Below are 20,289 nucleotides of genomic sequence, written 5' to 3'. Positions count from 1 at the left end.
GCAAAAAACACCAACAGAATAATGTCAGCTGACACCTCACTGAACACCTCAACGACCACCAACTCTTTTTTAACCACTCAGTCTGGTTTCAGACCCAGCCACAGCATGGCAATCGCCATCATTACTGTCATGGATGACATCTGCATGACTCTGAATAGAGCAGACACAGTGACCTTTATCCTGCTGGCCCGCTCTGCAGCATTTGACACAGTGTCCCAACCCCATCCTCATCCAACATCTACATGATATTGGATTCCAATGACATGCACTCCAGAGGATCTGCTCCTTCCCGACTGGAAGGACCAGGTCGGTCACCCTGGCACCGTTCACCTCAGATGCCCACAGCCTCTCCTGTGGAGTTCTTTAAGAAACCACCCTAAGCCCAATCCTCTTCAACACATACATGATGCCTCTAATGAGAATCAACTGCCCTCACAATATCAACATCCTCTTATATGCTGGTGGCACATTATTTCCCTCACAAATAAAATGCCCAGAACCCAGACCAAGTTCAATGTTTGCATGATTGAAATCATCCACGGGATGAAGATCTAGGGCCTGATGATGACCTTGGCGGACTGGGTTTCTGCTACAAACATCGGTCCACTTTATTATGATCACATTAATCCCTTTGGAGCTCATAATAGGGTGAACGGAATATCCATCACATTTGTGATGAAATATTTCATCCATCAAGATAGTAATCAGGCCCCACTGTCTAAAGCTAAACACCAGCAAGACTGAAATTGTTATCTTTGGGAACAGCACATCACTGTGGAACTCCACCTGGCGGCCAACAAAGCTTGCAACAAACCTCCATGATCCGCACTCCCACCATCCATGCCAAGAACCTCGGCACCATCATTGACAGAAAACTCAACATTACCACCCATGTCAATCCCATTACCACCTCATGCCTCCATACCCTGACGATACTAAGGAACATTTTCAAATGGTTCCTAATCAGCACCTAGAAAATATCATACACATACTGGTCACAAGCAAGCTGAGCTACAGGAACACTCTCTATGCCGGGATCATCAAAACCCCACAAGATTGTTGCAGACCATTTAGAGCTCGGCAGACAGAATTACCTCCCATGCCAGACTTTCATCACAAAACCCTGGAGGAGCTCTACTGTATTCCCATTCACAAATGAGCACTATTCAAACTCCTCGCCCACAGTTTCAAAGTATTATATAACACTGGTCTGGCATACCTCAACAATCACATCTACTTTCAAACGTTCCCCACACCTGTGCACATCCAGACTCCTACTTGCACAAATCCCATGCATACAGAACAACAGACCTGGCGGTTGAGCCTTCTCCTACATCATTCCTAAAGCATAGGATGACCTGGTGCTACAGGTAAGATCCTTCTCACTTCTGAAATTCTACAAGAAGCTGAATTCCTGGCTTTTTAAGTAGGCCCAATAGGCCCCAAGTGTACCTAGACTCACACCTGGTCAGCACCAGCATACCCTCAGGGTTGATAGTAGGCTCTATAAATCTGCATAACATTACAAAACATAACTAAACAGTCAATTGCATGATATGAAGCAGCAATACTTCCCAGGGTGTAGTTAAAGCCTATCTCTGTACATTAACAATAATTATTATCAATAGCAACAGTGTTGTCAAGCAAGACCTAAAAATGCTAAATATTGCATCTAACTTTACTATGTTATACGTTACATCCAACTACATTTTCAGTTAAATTGATGGGGTGATAACACAGCACATACATTAAAAAGCCTGCAAAATATGAGTATAAATGTTCTGGGTGGTACTAACACTGCACCTAGATAAGTGATATATACTTCTAATATGTGAAATAGCAGAAACTTATCACTAATATTTTTCAAGATGATTAGGAAATTAAACAACTTATTTATTGCTGAATAAAGATTTAGGCCTGATATCTGTTATTGTTTCAGTAGTATACACAGGTGAGATTGAAATATGTGGTGATAACAGTGGAACACATACAAAATCTCTTTAATTAACCTCTTCAGCGGCATATATCTAAGAGTGATAAACAAAAAAGAATAGTTATATCTAGTCATGGCCTTTGGATTGGTATACTCCTCTTGCACTTTCAAAGGTGTGCAGTGGTGGCAGTCACTTGGAATCACCACAGGAAAAGAGGAAATAACATTTAAAATACAATGTCATCCAGGAGCTCTCCTGTGCACATCTATTTTTTTGTAAAATGACAAAAACCTGGTTTATCTGTGCTATGATTTAAAAAAAATTAAATTGTTTTGGCGTATTAAAATAATATGTTTCTATTTTATTATACAACTAAACAGGGACGTTCCAGCAGAATATTGTGTTTCCCCTCTTGCATTGAATTTGACTTCTGTAAAAATGCACAATTATTATTAAGAGTATTTGTAATAAAATAATGAAACTCTAACATTTCAGAGAGGATAGGAATTTGGATGTTTCTTGTTGAATATTGAACCCCTTTGCAATACTATTATCAGTGGTCATTTGTTAGACAGTACTCCGAAAAACAGAAGGACACCAAACATCAGATCTGACAAGGCAAGAACAGATTTTTTTTTGTTGAATGAGGAAATAAAATAGTAAAACAGATGGAGAGAAATTGCATTTTGGATCATTTTAACTAATTAAAACTTACCATTCGTCAGCCAAAGACACATCTGGATGCTCTAGGTCGTGCAGCCCTGAAACAAGAATTTGTTTGGAGAGCATTTGAAAACAGTTTACACAGAGAGGTTTTTAAAAGGGATTGTAAATCCCCTAAATGTCTTTGGTTAGGTGCAAGGAAGAAGGGGTGGGCTCTCACTTATGACCTGTCACTATGTAGCAGTGCCTAATATTATAACACTGTTAGGTCAACATGGTTAGCTGTGGAAGTACACATATTTAACATAAGTATATTCAAGATGTACACATAGCAAGTTATTGAAATAACCAACTATACAGAGAGGTGCTTTAGATAACACAAAAATATACACAAAAAGTATATTATATTTTTTCAACTGAAATGAAAAGCACTACTAATGCATGTCATTCAGCAGAAATATTTGTATGCATTGTAGTATGCATATAGAAGAAGAAACACATTCTTGATGTTTGAAGGTGGTAGAAGCCAGGTATAGAAGGTAAGGATCGAGACAGGGCACTTCTGATCCCAGAGACTACTTCCTAGAGCCTCTGACTAAGAGAAAACTGCTGAAACGACTCTATGTTAACTTTCCTGTATAGGGCATAGCACGTTTCACACTATCCCAAACTCAAAATACTCAATGAAAACTCTCATCATTGAGTCATTCCAAACTTCACTGAAGTCACTCCCCAGAACAAATTCTAGCCCTGATGGAAATGCTCTCCTTATCTGTGTTCTTTAGTGAGTCAGCTTCCACTCTTAGCTGCAAGCTCCTAAACATGACATCAGTTCCTACCAATAGCAGAGAAATGCATGATTTTATTTTCAAGAATAAAATTGTGGTTTTATTTTTAACAGAAACCTAAAGTTATGGGCTTCATAATAGTGTGTCTGGCTGCGGTGATATCATTTAGAAACAGAAAACAACCATAATGCCAAGGATTCCTCCAATATGCCTGAAGCAACAATATCCTTGATGTCGCCACATTATTACAGGGTGGTAGGAGGGGATCGGGTTGCAAATATGATGCCATGAATGTCTACAATGCATGTCATTCAGCAGAAATATTTGTATGCATTGTAGTATGCATATAGAAGAAGAAACACATTCTTGATGTTTGAACGTGGTACAAGCCAGGTATAGAAGGTAGGGATCGAGACAGGGCACTTCTGATCCCAGAGACTACTTCCTAGAGCCTCTGACTAAGAGAAAACTGCTGAAACGACTCTATGCTAACTTTCCTGTATATGGCATAGCACGTTTCCCACTATCCCAAACTCAAAATACTCAATGAAAACTCTCATCATTGAGTCATTCCAAACTTCACTAAAGTCACTCCCCAGAACAAATTCTAGCTCTGATGGAAATGCTCTCCTTATCTGTGTTCTCTAGTGAGTCAGCTTCCACTCTTAGCTGCAAGCTCCTAAACATGACATCAGTTCCTACCAATAGCAGAGAAATGCATGATTTTATTTTCAAGAATAAAATTGAGGTTTTATTTTTAACAGAAACCTTAAGTAATGGGCTTCATAATAGCGTGTCTGGCAGCAGTGGTATCATTTAGAAACAGTAAACAACCATAATGCCAAGGATTCCTACAATATGCCTGAAGGAACAATATCCTTGATGTCGCCACATTATTACAGGGTGGTAGGAGGGGATCGGGTTGCAAATATGATGCCATGAATGTCTACAATATTCCATGGACATTATTGTTCTAGGGATAGCCATGATTATGTCTCGAGCACCAGGGATGTGTATCAAACACAAAATTCACCTAGATAAGAGTTCAATAGACATTTAAATGTGCACCACTCACAAAAGCAGAAACCACTCCTCTGCAGTGCAGAAACAAGCTTTTACATTCTGTTGGAGGTGGCACGTTCAGGTTGGCTGAGGTAAGGCCATAGCCAGGCAGAACCTACCACGCCCGTCAGGGGTGGGCGATTGCACTCACTGTATAACCTGTGTTTACCCTTGGGTAGCTTAGCACTGAGCAGTCAGGCTTATTACAGAGGCAATGTGTAAAGCATTGGCACAGCACTCTTGCACAATAGATACACCTAGCGTCAGAAAAGAGACTTCACACAAGGTGTATTTAAGGGACATTTGTATTCAGCACAAAGTAGTTAATACAACATGAACATCATGTAAATCTGGGCATAAATCACATTCAGAAATATCACGAGAAGTAATAGGCCCAACCATGTTAAAAACAATACTAGCAATAAGTACACTTGGGAAAAATCCTACATTCCCTTCCAGCACCCTCATGCAAAATGTTATCAGCACAAGACCTATCCCAGCAAGTATCCCAATTCAATATCAACCAGTTCTAGATTCTAGGTCCTTTCTTCCTACTCTGGCTTTAGACTCACTATAGGCCCTTTTTGTGGGGTCAGGACATTGCCTAGTCAGGTGTAAGTGTCAGCTCCTCCTTCCCATCCTGCCCAGGATGCCCCATCAGAGCATTGATGGCCCACTAGTCACACTTAAGCTCACTTTTTTGTGGTTGTGTAGAGGGAATACACAAAGTCCACCTGCCCCCAAGACCAGATGTGTATTGGAGACAGGTTGCAGACACACATGGCTAAGAGAGGGAAAATACCAACTTTCTAAAAGTGACGCTTTCAAAATTGTAATAATAACTCTGACCATACCATTAAAGAGGGTTTACTATTACAAGTCCATAGGTACTAAACATGACATATCTGTTCCTTCTCAAATAGGAATTACAGTTTAATAAATGTAATAAGGAATCCCCAGTGTTTACCTATGAGAAGGGTAGGCCCCCCCTTTAGTGAAAAACGAATTTGGGAGCTTTTCACTACAAGAACATGTGAAACATAAAGGTATATGTCCTGCCTTTTAATTACATAGTACCCTGCCCTATGGACTACATAGGGACTACTTTATGGGTGACATATGTAATAAAAGGGGAGTTTATGGTTTGGCAAGAGGTTCTAAATGCCAAGTCGACATAGCAGTGTAACTGCACATACAGGCTCTACAATTGCAGGCCTGAGACATTTTTAAGGGCTACTTGAGTGGGTGACACAAGCAGAGCTGCAGTCCTACTGGTAGCATTTAATTTGCATGCCATGGGCACAGTTAGTGCACTTTAGTAGAGGCCTGCAGGTAACTCAAATGTGCCATTTTTGGGGATGCAACAATCAAACCATGTTGTAGGGAGAGAGCACATGCACTTTAGCACTGGTCAGAAATAGCGAAGTGCTCAGAGACCTAAGGTCAATAAAAACTAAATCAACAAAACTGTAAGGCAAGCAGGTAGGACGTTTGGGGAATACCACCCCCAAGGCTGACAAGTCTAACACATGCCATTGAAAATGAAATGTTTTTTTCTTTTTACATTTTTCGTAAATTAAATAATATATTTAATCATTTGTGTTTTTGTTTGCTGAATGGATGTTTCCTTTTTTGTGTATTGTTCCGTGGTTCTAGTTATGGAAAAACATTAGGTCGGGGTATCTTAATTACAATAATGACTCTGTGGGGCTCCACAGCTTCCAGTGATGATTTAGTGGAGGTCTCCCGATTCCAGGGAGAATAAAGTAGGGGTCCACACAATCACTGCTCTACAAAACACACACAGTATGTTTGTTGGGAAATTGGATCCAAACCACTGGTGTGTCCCTGGTGTCTTTCCAATGTTTGTATGCGCTACTTTACTGCTTATTACTAGACTCATCTAGGGAATGTACAGAGTAGTCCACTGAGTTTCTCCTCCTCTTTCCTTCTATGGCTAGTTGTGAAGAGGTGATCTCGCCCAAATGGCATGGTTGACAACCCTCCCCCGATGTAGTGATGCGGAATCTGATTTAAATTGTCCCTTTGTGTGCATAAAAACGTTTTTTTTATTTCAAATGTGTATAGCTATGAAGTGTGGTAACTATTTTTTTTTTCGTACTAGGATCTATGCTTTAACTAGTTATGCGCTTTGAATTATGAATGTTGCCGGCGCTTTGTGTATAGTTATTAACTAAAAGCAAGTAAAGGAAATTATAGTCTGTTTGAATGATTAATTGATTGAACAGAAATAGTTTGTAAACAAATTGCCTACAATGACTCCTCTGTTTTTCTATGGGCTGCAGCTACGGCAAACAATACAACTATTCTGAAAGCATTTTTGACACTTTTGGGAGACGGTATAAAATAGGTTCAGGCACTCAATACGTTACCTTCCTCTATACTGACATTCCCTCGGAAGAAATATTTCCCATGTCCTCTTGAGAGAGCCACACCTAAACTATATAAAAGAACGAAAAACAAGTCAGTTTCATAGCTACTGGCACAAAGGATAGCACCTCACTTAAATTACGTTTGGCACTTTGGTATTCAAGTGTTTAATGAGAACATTTTATTTGTTTATTGAATTAATCCTTGACAGGCGCGATTAACAAATAACATAGTCTATAAAACACACCCAGCTTCAGCCAAGTGAATTTTTAAACGGACTTCCTTAAATCTGCTCTGCATATGCTTAACTAAATACAGTTTGTGTATCTTATTCAAATATTTGCACTGTGGGATAGGCTACATCTTAGCTTTGAAACACACACCTGAATAAGCAGAAAAACAATGTATCTGTCTTGCCGGTACATCTTGCTTCTGCCAGTTTCGCAGTACCCAACCGATCCCCACTAATACAGTTATACATTTTAATTTTCTGAGTCCTTCTGTTTCGTTATAGCACAGACCACCCAACAGAACCTACTTTTTTTTAAATGTCCTTATAATATAGAGACATCTGCTTAGACTGGAGTTATCCTCGGATTTAGGCCCGGATTTATCAAGCCTTTTAGTAGCTCTTGCATGGTGCAAGATGTCACAATGGCATTGAAAAGGCTGCAGTAGCACGCAGCCATATAGAGGTGATTCGTGATGTCTTAGGTGGCTTCGCAAACAAATGCAACTCAAAGCAGCCGCTTGTGCTGCGATTCTTTATGCTTCAAGCTTGGAGGAGTTCCATGGTTGGAGCATGGGTATTCTCCTGCATCCACTCATTGATTTTGGCACATTCTCAGATTTTCTAAAGGGAGTAAACCTGGGAATGTGGCAAAATGTTGTCATGGCTACCTCGGTGAGGCATAACGAGGGGATATACATTTATTTATCCTTGTTACTTCCTCTTTCTATGTGTGGTGTATTCCGCATCACACATAGAATGAGGAAAACGCCTCTAAGCATTGCTTCTTCGCGTAAACGCTCTTGCCTATAACACAGGAACCCTTGCTTTAGACAGTCACTTAATGCTATCTGCTCTTGGTCTCTGTGAAGTTCACACTTTTTCTCCTTGGAGAGCTTTGCTGATGAGGACGTGCTGCAAAGTGTGGTGCAGAACTCTTTGTGGCATTGTGGGAACAATGTGCAACGACTGGTAAAGATCATCTATATTGCGAGCAGTGAAAGTGCATCTTTCCCTGGAAAGGTGGCCAGTGCCTGAAGAACTGCACAAGGAAATGAATTGGCTTATAGGGGGTCATTCTGACCCTGGCGGTAATTACCGCCATGGCGGAGGTCGGCGGTAGCACCGCCAACAGGCTGGCGGTGCACCGCTGGGCATTCTGACCGCGGCCCTAACCCATTATTTTGTTTAGACTTTCTTTTGTCGGATTTCTTGCTGTATCTCTGGATTTAGTTGCATGTGTTGTGCATCTGAGGTAATGAAATCAATTATTTTTTTGCTACCATTTCCTTGTGAACAAATAGACTTGCATAATGGGTCCCAGCATAATCATGGCTATAACCAAACAAAATGTAATTCAATAATTATTATTGAGGCCACTGGAAATATTCAATTCCATAGCCTACACATCTTATACTGTATATAATTATGGATTAACCAGATGTGCGGCTTCAGCCACGATCTATTACATAATATGCAGATTTCAGCAAAAATGTGTTCCTGTGCAGTGGCAGAGCATATTCATGAGTTTTGTTTTCTCATTGTTGTCCACGTATAAAACCATTTCTAATGACAAGAAAAATTGTTTCGGACAGTATTATTGGTGCTAAAAAAGCAAACTAATGGAACAATAATGACAAAAAATGTGTCACAGTATGCTCAAAAAATTGAATTTTCTTGCATCATATTGAATCAAAGTTCCATTACAACATAACTCCGATTGTCACTATTATGTCGTAGTGAGAGTATATAAAAGTTGCTACAAACAATTATCACCCACAATTAAAGCAATCAATACTATTTGGTTCAGGTTTGGAAATGTGAAATAAAGTAGAGGCTGACTCTGGTCAAGGACCGAGTTTTTTATGTTATGCTAAAAGTTGGTCACTATCTTCAGGGTTGCAAAATAGCCAGAACTCTCAGCTTACCAATACATTTATTGATGTGACCTTCACTGTGCCATAAAAACAACAAACAAATCACTACCGGAATGACGTGGTTCAATGTTAGAAAAATGTTTATTAGGAAGAAGGATCACACTCAGAGGAGACATAGGTGGTCATTACGACCTCGGCGGTCTTTTGCGAAGACCGCCGAGGGACCGCCGTACGGAAGACCGCCAGTGCCGGCAGTCTTCCGCACGGGCCATTATCACTGTTGGCAGCGCTCCGTCCTTTTATGGACCGAGAGCCACCAACAGCCATACTGGCGGTAGGCGGGAAAGTGGAGGTAGCTCCACCTCCACCACCACACCAACAGAACACCGCCCAGCGAATCACGTCCTGTGATTCGCTGTGGCGGTGTTCTGTTGGCGTGGCGGTGTTGGCGGAGCTGCCCCCATGGGTCCCGTTCCCTCCCAGAGGATCACTGGAACAGGTAAGGTGTTCGTCCGTTAGGGAAGGGGGGTGTTGTGTGTTGTGTGCATGCATGGGGGTGTGCGTGTGTGTATGTTGAGGGGGCGTGTGAGTGCGTGCATGAATGCGGGGGTGTTGTGTGTATGTGAATGAGTGCGTGCATAAATGCGGGGGTGTTGTGTGTATGTGAATGAGTGCGTGCATGAATGCGGGGGTGTTGTGTGTATGTGAATGAGTGCGTGCATGAATGCGGGGGTGTTGTGTGTATGTGAATGAGTGCGTGTATGCCTGCATGCGTGTATGTGTGTAGAAATGTTGGGGATTCGGGTGGGGAGGGGGGACCTGCCACCTTTGGGGGGTGGCAGGGGTGGTGGGGGGGGTAGGGGAGGGATTTGGCGTGGGGGTGGGGGGGTGGGGGTGACCCCTATCAGTGCCAGGGAAGGGATTCCCTGGCACTGATAGAGCTTACCGCCATGGATTTCATGGTGGTCCCAAACCGCATGAAATCCATGGCGGTAAGCCGGGTCAGGCGGGTTGTGATACAGCCGGCGGTATAGTGACGACCGCCGGGCTGGAGACCCAGGTCTCCAGCCTGGCGGTCATCTCCGCCCTGGCGGACGGAACGGTGAAGCGGCGGTTGGCCATGGCGGTAACCGCCATGGTCAAAATCTCATTTTTTAGACCGCCAGCCTGTTGGAGGTCTTACCACCACTTCACCGCCGTCCGCCAGGGTCGAAATGACCCCCATAATCTATTAGATCTCCATGGGGAAGGATACTAGCTGTTGGATTGCGGAGATCGACAACAGATAGGCAACATGTCTGCTGCTGATGAACAGGACTGTGAAATACACAGGGACGATCATGGTAGATGCAGTGAATGTGTGCAAAGAATGGACTATTCTTTCAGAAAGACGTTTTCTTCACCTGCATAGACAGCGTACTAAACAACTTAACTTTTCAAACATTGTTAGTAGGGTGTGCACAATTCACAATTTCTTTTTGCATAGTTCAGTAAAATTTTTAAGAAAATCAAGCAAAATTATTTGAAGTCACGCAAATGGAAATACCACAATTACTGCTTTATTTCACTGAGAATACAACCTTGCATCTATTTTGGACCTGAGGACCCATTTCACACAAAAAACAGTACCAAAATACAAGTGCTGAGATTGATGGATGTTCACTTTCTAGCCATTAGTTTTTTTCGCTTGCCCCACTCTAGGATTTTTACCAGAGTAGTGTTTACATAGTCAGACATAATGGAGAAATTTCTGGAAAGCCACCCAGTAGGTGTAATGCGAAATTATTGAAATAATACAATATTATGCATGCGCTGCGTTACAAAAAGTTAGCCTGAGCTTAATGTTTAGCAGATACAAGAACCGAGAAAATGCGAAAATTAAAAAGACTCATCCTGGATCATACACTTCTGAATACTTGAAAGGCTAAGGTTCGAACCTAAATCTTTTCTAAATTGTGCAGCTTAACCAGTGCACTATTTTTGCCTCTTTCATCTGAACAAGGTCCATACTGCCATGTAGGTACTTAGTTTGTGGAGAATTTCAAGTGTTAGGGCTTTCAATTGAACACCTTTGAAAATACAAACATGTCGCACTATGCTCAAATAGTATACTGATATGCTTTTTCAACAGAGTGAGAGGGAACACTTGCTTGAATTATGAACCACTATCTTCTCTAAACTGTAGCCAGACAGTAGGCTATAAAAAACACCTAATGAGGATACTTTGATAAAATGTCATTAATGTAGGTGTTATACAGCAGTGGAGGTATATACATAAATATTCATGCATACTTCTTAGTGAACAAGTTCCTAATCCTAATTATTCTTCTTATATCAAAAAATCGCATCCCAAAGATACTCCATCAAGCTCGTCAGTCAGTTTCATTGACCAGCTTCTGAGAAGAAGTTGTGCATGGAATGTGTCTGTGTCACAGATACCTCTCTGACATCATGGGAGTCTATGCACGACAGTTATCCCTGAGCCCTGGCTGGAGATGTGTCTCCGCTCTCCAAATATATATTTGAACACTAAAACATCTATTAGTGTTCATGTCAATATTTTTGTCCATGAGTGGAAAAAGGATGAACGAAGGGAGAAAATATCAAGTGCTCTCTACGATGATTGAAGCAGGGGCAAGAGGGTAACATCCAAAACAAGCCAAGGTGGCCATCTCTTTATACAAGAAAATGGTGAGAGACACGCGAAGCTACGTTTTTGACATTGGCGTAAGTCACACTTTACCTGGCCTTCACAGTGGGGTTTTGTCAGTTGCCAATGCGCCATTCAGACAGTTGCCAGAGTCAGTGCGCTGTTAATCTCGTGCGTCTCAGTGCGTGTAGACTCGCACACACTATGACATTCCCTCCACCAGAGCACAGGCTGAGGCACGCAAATACACAAGTGCACGCCGCGCTCATCATCATTTGTTCAAGCCGTTTTCAAATGAAAGCCTCTTTCCAGAAGGGAATACAAAGTGTACAGCGGTGGGTATTAGTGATAACCTGTTCCTGATCCTGTGAGGCTGCTCCTGTATACCCGTCTCACTTTGTGTTCTCTCTCAGCTGAATTTGTAAGAAGGTGTGTAGAGTGAGCAACAAGGTTTTGAAAACTGATGGTATAGCTGAATCGGTCACACCGTGTCCCAATAGAGCATGGAAATGGATAGGCGTGGAATTCTTGGGTCCATATCATATTTTGCATAACCACATAAAGTACTTTGTTGTTATGATTGATCACCTCTCAAGATGGAGTCAAGTCGAGCCTGTAAGTGAACCAACTACTAGGAGGGTGATTAGATGTTTTCAGGAACTTTTTTCTAGAGAGGAGATCAGCAGTGAGCTCATGAAAGATGACAGCATTCAATTTACTTCTGGGGAAATGGTATCGTCTCTAGACAAATGTGGTACCAAGCATATTAGAACACCACTGTACCATCCCTGAAGTAATAGGAAAGTTGAACGCTGTTAGGCTTTTCATTCTTGGCGTGGTCTCTCTTAACTTGCCTCTGTTCCCCTGGTTGTTGATTGGTACTTGTTGGACTTTTTTACTTATGCAGGGTCATCCCCAATCTTTTTGCCTCCTGCCTCCTATTTTTTCTGACCTGTTGCTGTTGGCTTTTGAACTCTGAGCACTTTACCACTGCTAACCAGTGCTAAAGTGCATATGCTCTCTGTGTAAATTGTATGGTTGATTGGTTTACCCTTGATTGGCATATTTGATGTAAGTCCCTAGTAAGATGCACTAGAGGTGCAAGGGCATGTAAATCAAATGCTACTAGTGGACCTGTAGCACTGGTTGTGCCACCCACATGAGTAGCTCTGTAATCATGTCTCAGACCTGCCACTGCAGTGTCTGTGTGTGCAGTTTTAATTGGAAATTCGACTTGGCAAGTGTACCCAATTGCCAGGCCCAAACCTTCCCTTTTCTTACATATAAGGCAACCATAAGGTAGGCCCTAGGTAGCCCCAAGGGCAGGGTGCAGTGTATGGTTAAGGTAAGACATATGTTAATGCGTTTTATATGTCCTGACAGTGAAATATTGCTAAATTCGTTTTTCACTGTTGCAAGGCCTGTCCCTCTCATAGGTTAACATGGGGGCTACCTTTAAATCTGATTAAAGTGTAGATTCCCTTTGGGAGCGGATGGTTGTGTGGAGTTTGGGGTCTCTGAGCTCACAATTTAAAAATACATCTTTTAGTAAAGTTGATTTTAAGATTGTGTGTTTGAAAATGCCACTTTTAGAAAGTGAACATTTTCTTGCTTATACCATTTCTGTGACTCTGCCTTTTTGTGGATTCCCTGTCTGGGCCAGTTTGACAGTTGGGCTGGTTGCACCTCACACTAGACAGTGACACAAAAGGAGCTGGGGTGTAGTCTGTGTTAGAAATGGGGTCTTTGGTTGGAAGTCAGGTTACCCCCTGTCCAAGCAAGGACCCTCACTCTAGTCAGGGTAAATCACACACAATCCAAATTATCCTATGCCCACCCTCTGGTAGCTTGGCACTGAGCAGTCAGGCTCAACTTAGAAGGCAATGTGTAAAGTATTTGTGCAATAACTCATACAAAAACACAATATAGCACCACAAAAATACACACACAGTGTTTAGAAAAATATATAATATTTATCTGGGTATTTGTAGGTCAAAAACGAAAAAAGATGCAATAAGAAATTGTAGAGATATCACGGAAAAATTATATGAAGTGTCTTAAGTCTTTAAAAAGCAAACAAAGTCTCTTTCAAGCACAAAGTACCTGGTTTGGAGTGAAAAATCTCAGCGAAGGGGTGCAGAGGAGGAGATGAGTGGAAAAATGATGTGTGCGTCGGTTTTGCCCCTTCACACACGGACTTGCGTCGTTATTTTTCCACGCGGGGAAGATGTGAGTCAATTTCCGGCGCGCGGACAGGTCTCCTCCGTGGGTCGCAGGGTTTTCAGACGCCCCGGGGACTGTGGGTGAAATCCTGGGCTTGTTGTCTGGCTGCGCGTCGTACCAGTGGGCTGTGCGTGGAATTTTCTTCCTCACAGCAGGCGCTGCGTCGATTTCCTCTATGGAAGTCGGGCGGCGTTGTCCAGACGGGCGTGCGTTGAAGTTCCGGTCGCACCGCAGGCGTCGCATCGATCTTTTCCTTGCGGGGGCGAGCGCCGTCTCTCCGGATCGGCGTGCGCTGAATTTTTCACCGCAGAGCAAGCGGTACGTCAAATCTTTTGGCGTACAAGGAGTCCAGTTGAAAGATAAAAGTCTTTTTGGTCCTGAGACTTCAGGGAACAGGAGGCAAGCTCTATCCAAGCCCTTGGAGTGCACTTCTGCAGCAAGGCAAGACTTCAGCAAGGCAGCAGGCCAACAGCAAGGCAGCAGTCCTTTGTAGAAAGCAGTCAGGTGAGTCCTTTGGGCAGCCAGGCAGTTCTTCTTGGCAGGATGTAGGTTCTGGTTCAGGTTTCTTCTCCAGCAAGTGTCTGAGGTGGTAGGGCAGAGGCCCTGTTTTATACCCAAATGTGCCTTTGAAGTGGGGGAGACTTCAAAGAGTGGCTTAGAAGTGCACCAGGTCCCCTTTCAGTTCAATCCTGTCTGCCAGGGTCCCAGTAGGGTGTATGGCAGTCCTTTGTGTGAGAGCAGGCCCTCCACCCTCCCAGCCCAGGAAGACCCATTCAAAATGCAGATGTATGCAAGTGAGGCTGAGTACCCTGTGTTTGGGGTGTGTCTGAGTGAATGCACAAGGAGCTGTCAACTAAACCCAGCCAGATGTGGATTGTAGTGCAAAGAAATGCTGACTTTCTAAAAGTGGCATTTCTAGAATAGTAATATTAAATCCAACTTCACCAGTCAGCAGGATTTTGTATTACCATTCTGGCCATACTAAATATGACCTTCCTACTCCTTTCAGATCAGCAGCTACCACTTCAATAATGTATGAGGGCAGCCCCAATGTTAGCCTATGAAGGGAGCAGGCCTCACAGTAGTGTAAAAACGAATTTAGGAGTTTTATACTACCAGGACATGTAAACTACATAGGTACATGTCCTGCCTTTCACCCACACAGGACCCTGCCCTAGGGGCTACCTAGGGCAACCATTAGAGGTGACTGTCAGGTCTAACAGTCTGCATTTCCTGATGAGCCATCTGTGCTAGGAGGGAGGGATGAGTGGTCACTTACACCTAAAAGGGCTGTGCCTGTCCTCACACAATGCAGTCTCCGACACCCTGGTGAGTGTCTGGGGCCTGGCCTGGGCAAGTCAGGATTTCACATTCAAAAGAGACTTTACTTTAAAGTAGGGGTACTTCAAAGGGGAAATTGGGTATAAGAAGGGCACCCAAAACCACAGACTTTAGAACACTTCTGGAAACAAGACGAACCTCTGTCTGGAGAAAAGCTGAAGAGCTGAGGAGAAGTGCTGCCCTGCCTGTGACTGTGCTTTGTGGAGCTATCCTGCAGTTGCTGCTTCTGCCAGAGTAAGAGGGCAAAGACTGGACTTTGTGTGCCTTCCATTGTGAGAAGAACTCTCCAAGGGCTTGATTTAGAGCTTGCCTTCTGTTGTTTGAAGTCTCAGGGACAGCAAAGACTTCTCTCTGCCAGCACCTGGAGTCTCTGGAGAGACTCCTACTTTGCCCTGTGGTGCCCATCCAGTTCCTGGGACCCTGAAAGGAGAAGCTGGCAGCCTACAGAAAAGGAAATCTACGCATAGAGCGCATGTGGGGAACAGATCGACACAACTCCAATCTGAGGCTGAAGAAACGATGCGCCGCCAGCTCGGCGGCTAAGAATCGATGCTCGCCGGAAACGCGACCAAGGCATCTACGCACGGAGCAGGAGAAACCACGTGCAGCATCGCTGACGGGGGCTGGGAGATCGCAACCCGTGCCTCGTGGTTTTTGGATCACCGTGTGGCTGGAATTCTGCCTCAAGCACCGCTGGGCGTGTAAAAACAAAGCAAGGCCTGCCCGGACCTGAGAGTGCTGACCGGATCGATGCATCACTCTCCTGCGGAGAGAATAAACGATGGGCCCACCCGCCGAAAGGAGAAACGATACAAGGTCCCACTCATGAGTGGAATCAATGCATCGCAAACCCTTTTTGATGCGCACTCACCTGTGTGGGGTTCTTTTTTACACACCTAAGGTACTTTTTCACGCTAACAGTGTGTGTTTAAAACTACTCAAAGACTCTTCACATTTTATTAATAACTTGACTTGTGTATGGTAGATTTTTTTTGTTTTGGTCTTGTTTTGTTTAGATAAATATTTCCTATTTTTCTAAACCTGTGTTGTGTCATTTTGTAGTGTTTTCATTAAGTTACTGTGTGTGTTGGTACAAATACTTTACATCTAGCACTCTAAAGTTAAGCCTACTGCTCTGCCAAGCTACCAAGGGGGTAAGCAGGGGTTAGCTGAGGGTGATTCTTGCTTGAACAGGGGGTAACCTGACTGTCAACCAAAGACCCCATTTCTAACAAACTCTTCAAAAGAATACTGGTTGAATTTGTACAGTCTACTTATAGCTGCAATATGGATGTGGACAAAGCTGTCAAAGAGTTGGTATGGTCGTATCACATGACACCCTACTTTATTAGTGAAAAAAACCTTTTGAGCTGATGAGAGGAAGAAAGGCTGCTAGAGAGATGTGTTCTTTCTGGTGGTCCAGCTATTTTCCAAAAATGCAAATGTCGGTGCTTGGTGGAAAATGGCTGAATTCATTTTTAACATGGTTTGTTTGGAGAAAATTTTGTTTGAAAACTGAGAGTAAGTAAGTTGAAAGTAGGAGATTGGGTGCTTGTTAAAAACAGCAATTTAGTTGCGAAAGGTCTTTCTAAGTTTAAGGACTCAGTACGAATTTGTAAATTACAAAGCAACTCTGCAAAGTTACCAAATGGCAATTGTTGGAGCATATCTTACATAGCTTTTGATCCTAGTATATACAATGTTTATGACAATGGTTGTAGAGAAGTACTTGAAAACTAGACTTCAAAAGAGAATGAATGTTGTGTGAGCAGAAGTTCTAGTTGTAGATATGCACCCAAAAAAAATTCAAAATTTTGTTTTGGAGTAAATTATTTCCTTTTGGTATTAGGTGAATCCGGTTATATATATGTGTATAGTTATTTACGCTGAATATTTATATATTTATTTTCTCTCTTTCCCTCTTCGCTATCCCTCTCTTTTCTTTTTTTAAATTGCTTTAGGAGTGGGTACAGTGCTATGTCATTTGGTACCATGCAGTATGCAAATGTGTATTTTTATAAGTAATGCATAGTTTGTTATGCTCAAAGTTTGAGTTTGGATTTTGGTGAAAAAGGGGATAAGTGTGGCGATATTGTTGTGTATAGTATGTAACTGTGTCACAGATACCGCTCTGATATTGTGAAATTCTGTGCACGACAGTTATCCCTGGACCCCTCAAGAGAATTGCATTACTATAATCGGTATTCATAGACCTTTATGGAAAGTGCTGAAAAAAAACAGATTCAATTAAAAAAACCTGAAGCTCACAATCCTTGTGAGGTATGACAACAAGCTTAGCCAAGTTCCAGTTTCTCCTTCTCCTTCATCTTTCCAGTCATTAGTGAATTGCTTCATTGAGTTCTGACGTTGGTGGAAGGCACATGCGAAGTCTCAACTGAATTGCTGGAGAAGTGGAAATTGGCAAATAATCCATTTGAATGCCAGAAGCCCTGTTGAACTTTTGGATGAGTTAGAACGGAAAGCATCAAGCACGGAAGGTAATCCGGAACACCGATTAGAAGCAGTCCTATGAGATCCACTGTCATTTTTTAAATGAGTGGGAGTTAAAGGCAATACATTGTTCTGACACTGGAACGTTTATTTTCTATTAATAGTCACATATTATGATCATGAGAGAACATAGTGACATGCCAATATTTCTAAACGGAACCCTTTGCAAAAACAGAAAAAAATAACATTTAATATACTAATATATTAATTACAGACAGAAAATATGTAATTTGGGCTGCAATACACTGAAATAAAGATATATGATTTCTAATATTAAAAGCACTGACTAATTCTGTATATTTGCCCTAACCTCATTAGATCTTGATTTGATTAAGTTAAGGCCAATAAGAAGCAAATCAGCACGAGGAAAGCAATCTGTCTTAAACTATTGTATTTGTTGAAATAAGGACATAACGCTACCATCTGTAGAAATGTTTTTCTCTTTACTATAGAGGAGCAAGAGTGGGCAAAACACAATTATGGCAAAGTCTTTTAGTTCGTCACAAAAAGTGGTTATTCCAAAATACTTTTCAACAATGCTTTTTGTTAGAAAATGATCTCACCGTGAAATTTGGTGAGGACTGTTTGTCTGCAAAAACTACTTTTGCAGGATGTTTTATCAATTAAAACATTACGATCGTCTCCAAATTCAGAAGGGTGAACTACTTGCACCCTCCCCAGAAAAGCATGGGATGCGTTTATTAAGCTTAAACAAACAAAACATGTTTCTAAAATCCGAGTTTAAACACAGATTTGTTTGTGTACAATTCTTAAGCATTTTATTCTGTTTGCTATCTTGTTTTCTAAATTATTGCTACTCCTTAATATTTGCACTTTTTGGTCTACAATCCTCTATAGCACAATGCAACCAATTATGTTGAACAATTATGGCTCATGTTTCTAATAGGAATAATAGACTGTATGTTAGTCGTGCACCATACCTGAAAGGAGTACCCCTGATGTCGGTGTAATAGTAGTCATTGGTCATCATCAACACCCGTTTCTTGGTTCAAATGTAAGTTAGGGGGAGAACAAAAAATATAGAGTCAATGAGAATTGTTAAAGAGGATAAAACAAATATTTCCCAGCAAAAGTCAAGAAAACGTACCGAAGATAGTAGTTTTATCATTGTGCTTTCCTAAAGCACTTTAATCAGAGCTGACACCTTGTATCATAGGATAGACATTGCATATAATGAAGTATAATAATTATTAAAATCATGCAGTGTGGTGCACAACACTTCAAATAGACTCCTGACACATTGAAAAGAGAATGCGAGCCAGAGGATGTAATTAGATGTCTAGATGGGGGTTCAAGTAAATTAAAGTGGAAATATATAACTTAACATATTGGTCGACTTGGACATTCATTTCAACAGATATTAGTTAACATGTAGTAAATCTACGGTAGGATTTGAGACATTTTAAAAAGAAACAAGTTAAAATGTCACTGAACTTGCACAGGACCTGAAACAGAACACTGAATAGTTTGTAAACTCGATAATATTAATAATAATATCTGTATAACATGCACATGTCAATGAAAGATTTGCATTTTTTGTTGGCAAATGTTTAACTAGCCATAGCCTAGATTTTGGATGAAAGATAGTATGCTGAGTTCTACTAACATTCCAGGAAAAATCTGAGCAAAAAAATTAATTTACGCTGCCCATTGTTTTTGGTATTACACAAGTGTAAATTCTGCCTAACATAAAAAAGAGATTAATCATTTAAATGTTTGCCAAGAAACCTCCCGCTAGGTGTATCCCAGTTAAATTACATGTTGGTTCCAAAGTACACGGGCAAAGAAAAGTAGCAAATATTTGAGACTATCCATGGAACATTTGGAGTAAATTGTTCTGGCAAGTAAAATATTATAATGAAATTCGATAAAGAAATAGCTTTTTTTTTTTCAAAGGTTGAAACTGCTGCTATGTTATCAAAGCATATCTCAGAACTAAATAAATTGTTCTTTAAAAGAGAAAAATTTGAGAACTTCACAGACAGGTAGTCCTCACATTTTTCATTGTCCACTTCAAAAACCAACAAGAAATACCACTTAAATTGACTTGCCTTAAGATTGCAGCATAAAGTCAGAATTCAGACTGCTTCAAAGAGGCTCACTTCAAAGCTTAAACCCTGACTAGAACGAAACACAGAATGCCTGTATGTAAATCTAAGATGCAATCTGCGTCTTAGAACATCTTACAAACTTGGGATTGCCTTGTTCTTTCTTTATCTTAAATTGTTTGTGTTCTTGCTAGAATGAAGTGTGGATACAGGAATTAGGAGAGATGGCCATTTGCTGCTTCCCACAAACATAATGAGATTATAATAGCACAATGGTCACAAAAATACTTTTCACAAATTGCTACCTTCAGTTTGTCGCCAGTGTTTAGTGCATCCCCAAGTGTTCTGCCCTCAAGAAAGTTAGTCAATGAAAGCTCTGAAAATGTTGCCCTGATGCTTTGAGGTGAACATCCCTGTTAACTTGTTACCACATAAAACCTTTGTCCTTCAGAAATACCAGAGAGCTGACTGGGTAAACTCATGCCATAGATATCACAGCTGAATAAACCACAAAGGTAGAAGAAGTCCTCCAAATGTGCATGCTACAATGC

General features: G+C 41.5%; 1 protein-coding gene across 2 annotated transcripts in view; it reads right to left on the bottom strand.

Annotated features, from left to right (window-relative positions):
* The window catches only part of CACNA2D3 (calcium voltage-gated channel auxiliary subunit alpha2delta 3), a 2,455,990-nt gene that overhangs the window by 655,906 nt on the left and 1,779,795 nt on the right, over nucleotides 1-20,289 (bottom strand). For both annotated transcript variants that reach the window (XM_069206447.1, XM_069206449.1), the window contains exons 20-22: nucleotides 18,611-18,672; nucleotides 6,841-6,908; nucleotides 2,650-2,695 (exon numbers count right to left, since the gene is read on the bottom strand). In XM_069206447.1, the coding sequence (XP_069062548.1) occupies nucleotides 2,650-2,695; nucleotides 6,841-6,908; nucleotides 18,611-18,672 (176 nt within the window). The remainder of the gene's footprint in view (nucleotides 1-2,649; nucleotides 2,696-6,840; nucleotides 6,909-18,610; nucleotides 18,673-20,289) is intronic.

Source organism: Pleurodeles waltl, chromosome 9, assembly GCF_031143425.1.
Source record: "Pleurodeles waltl isolate 20211129_DDA chromosome 9, aPleWal1.hap1.20221129, whole genome shotgun sequence".
In the NCBI taxonomy this organism is placed as follows: domain Eukaryota; kingdom Metazoa; phylum Chordata; class Amphibia; order Caudata; family Salamandridae; genus Pleurodeles; species Pleurodeles waltl.
The sequence above is the reverse complement of the archived record's forward strand: the minus strand, read 5'-3'. Positions and strand labels throughout refer to the sequence as shown.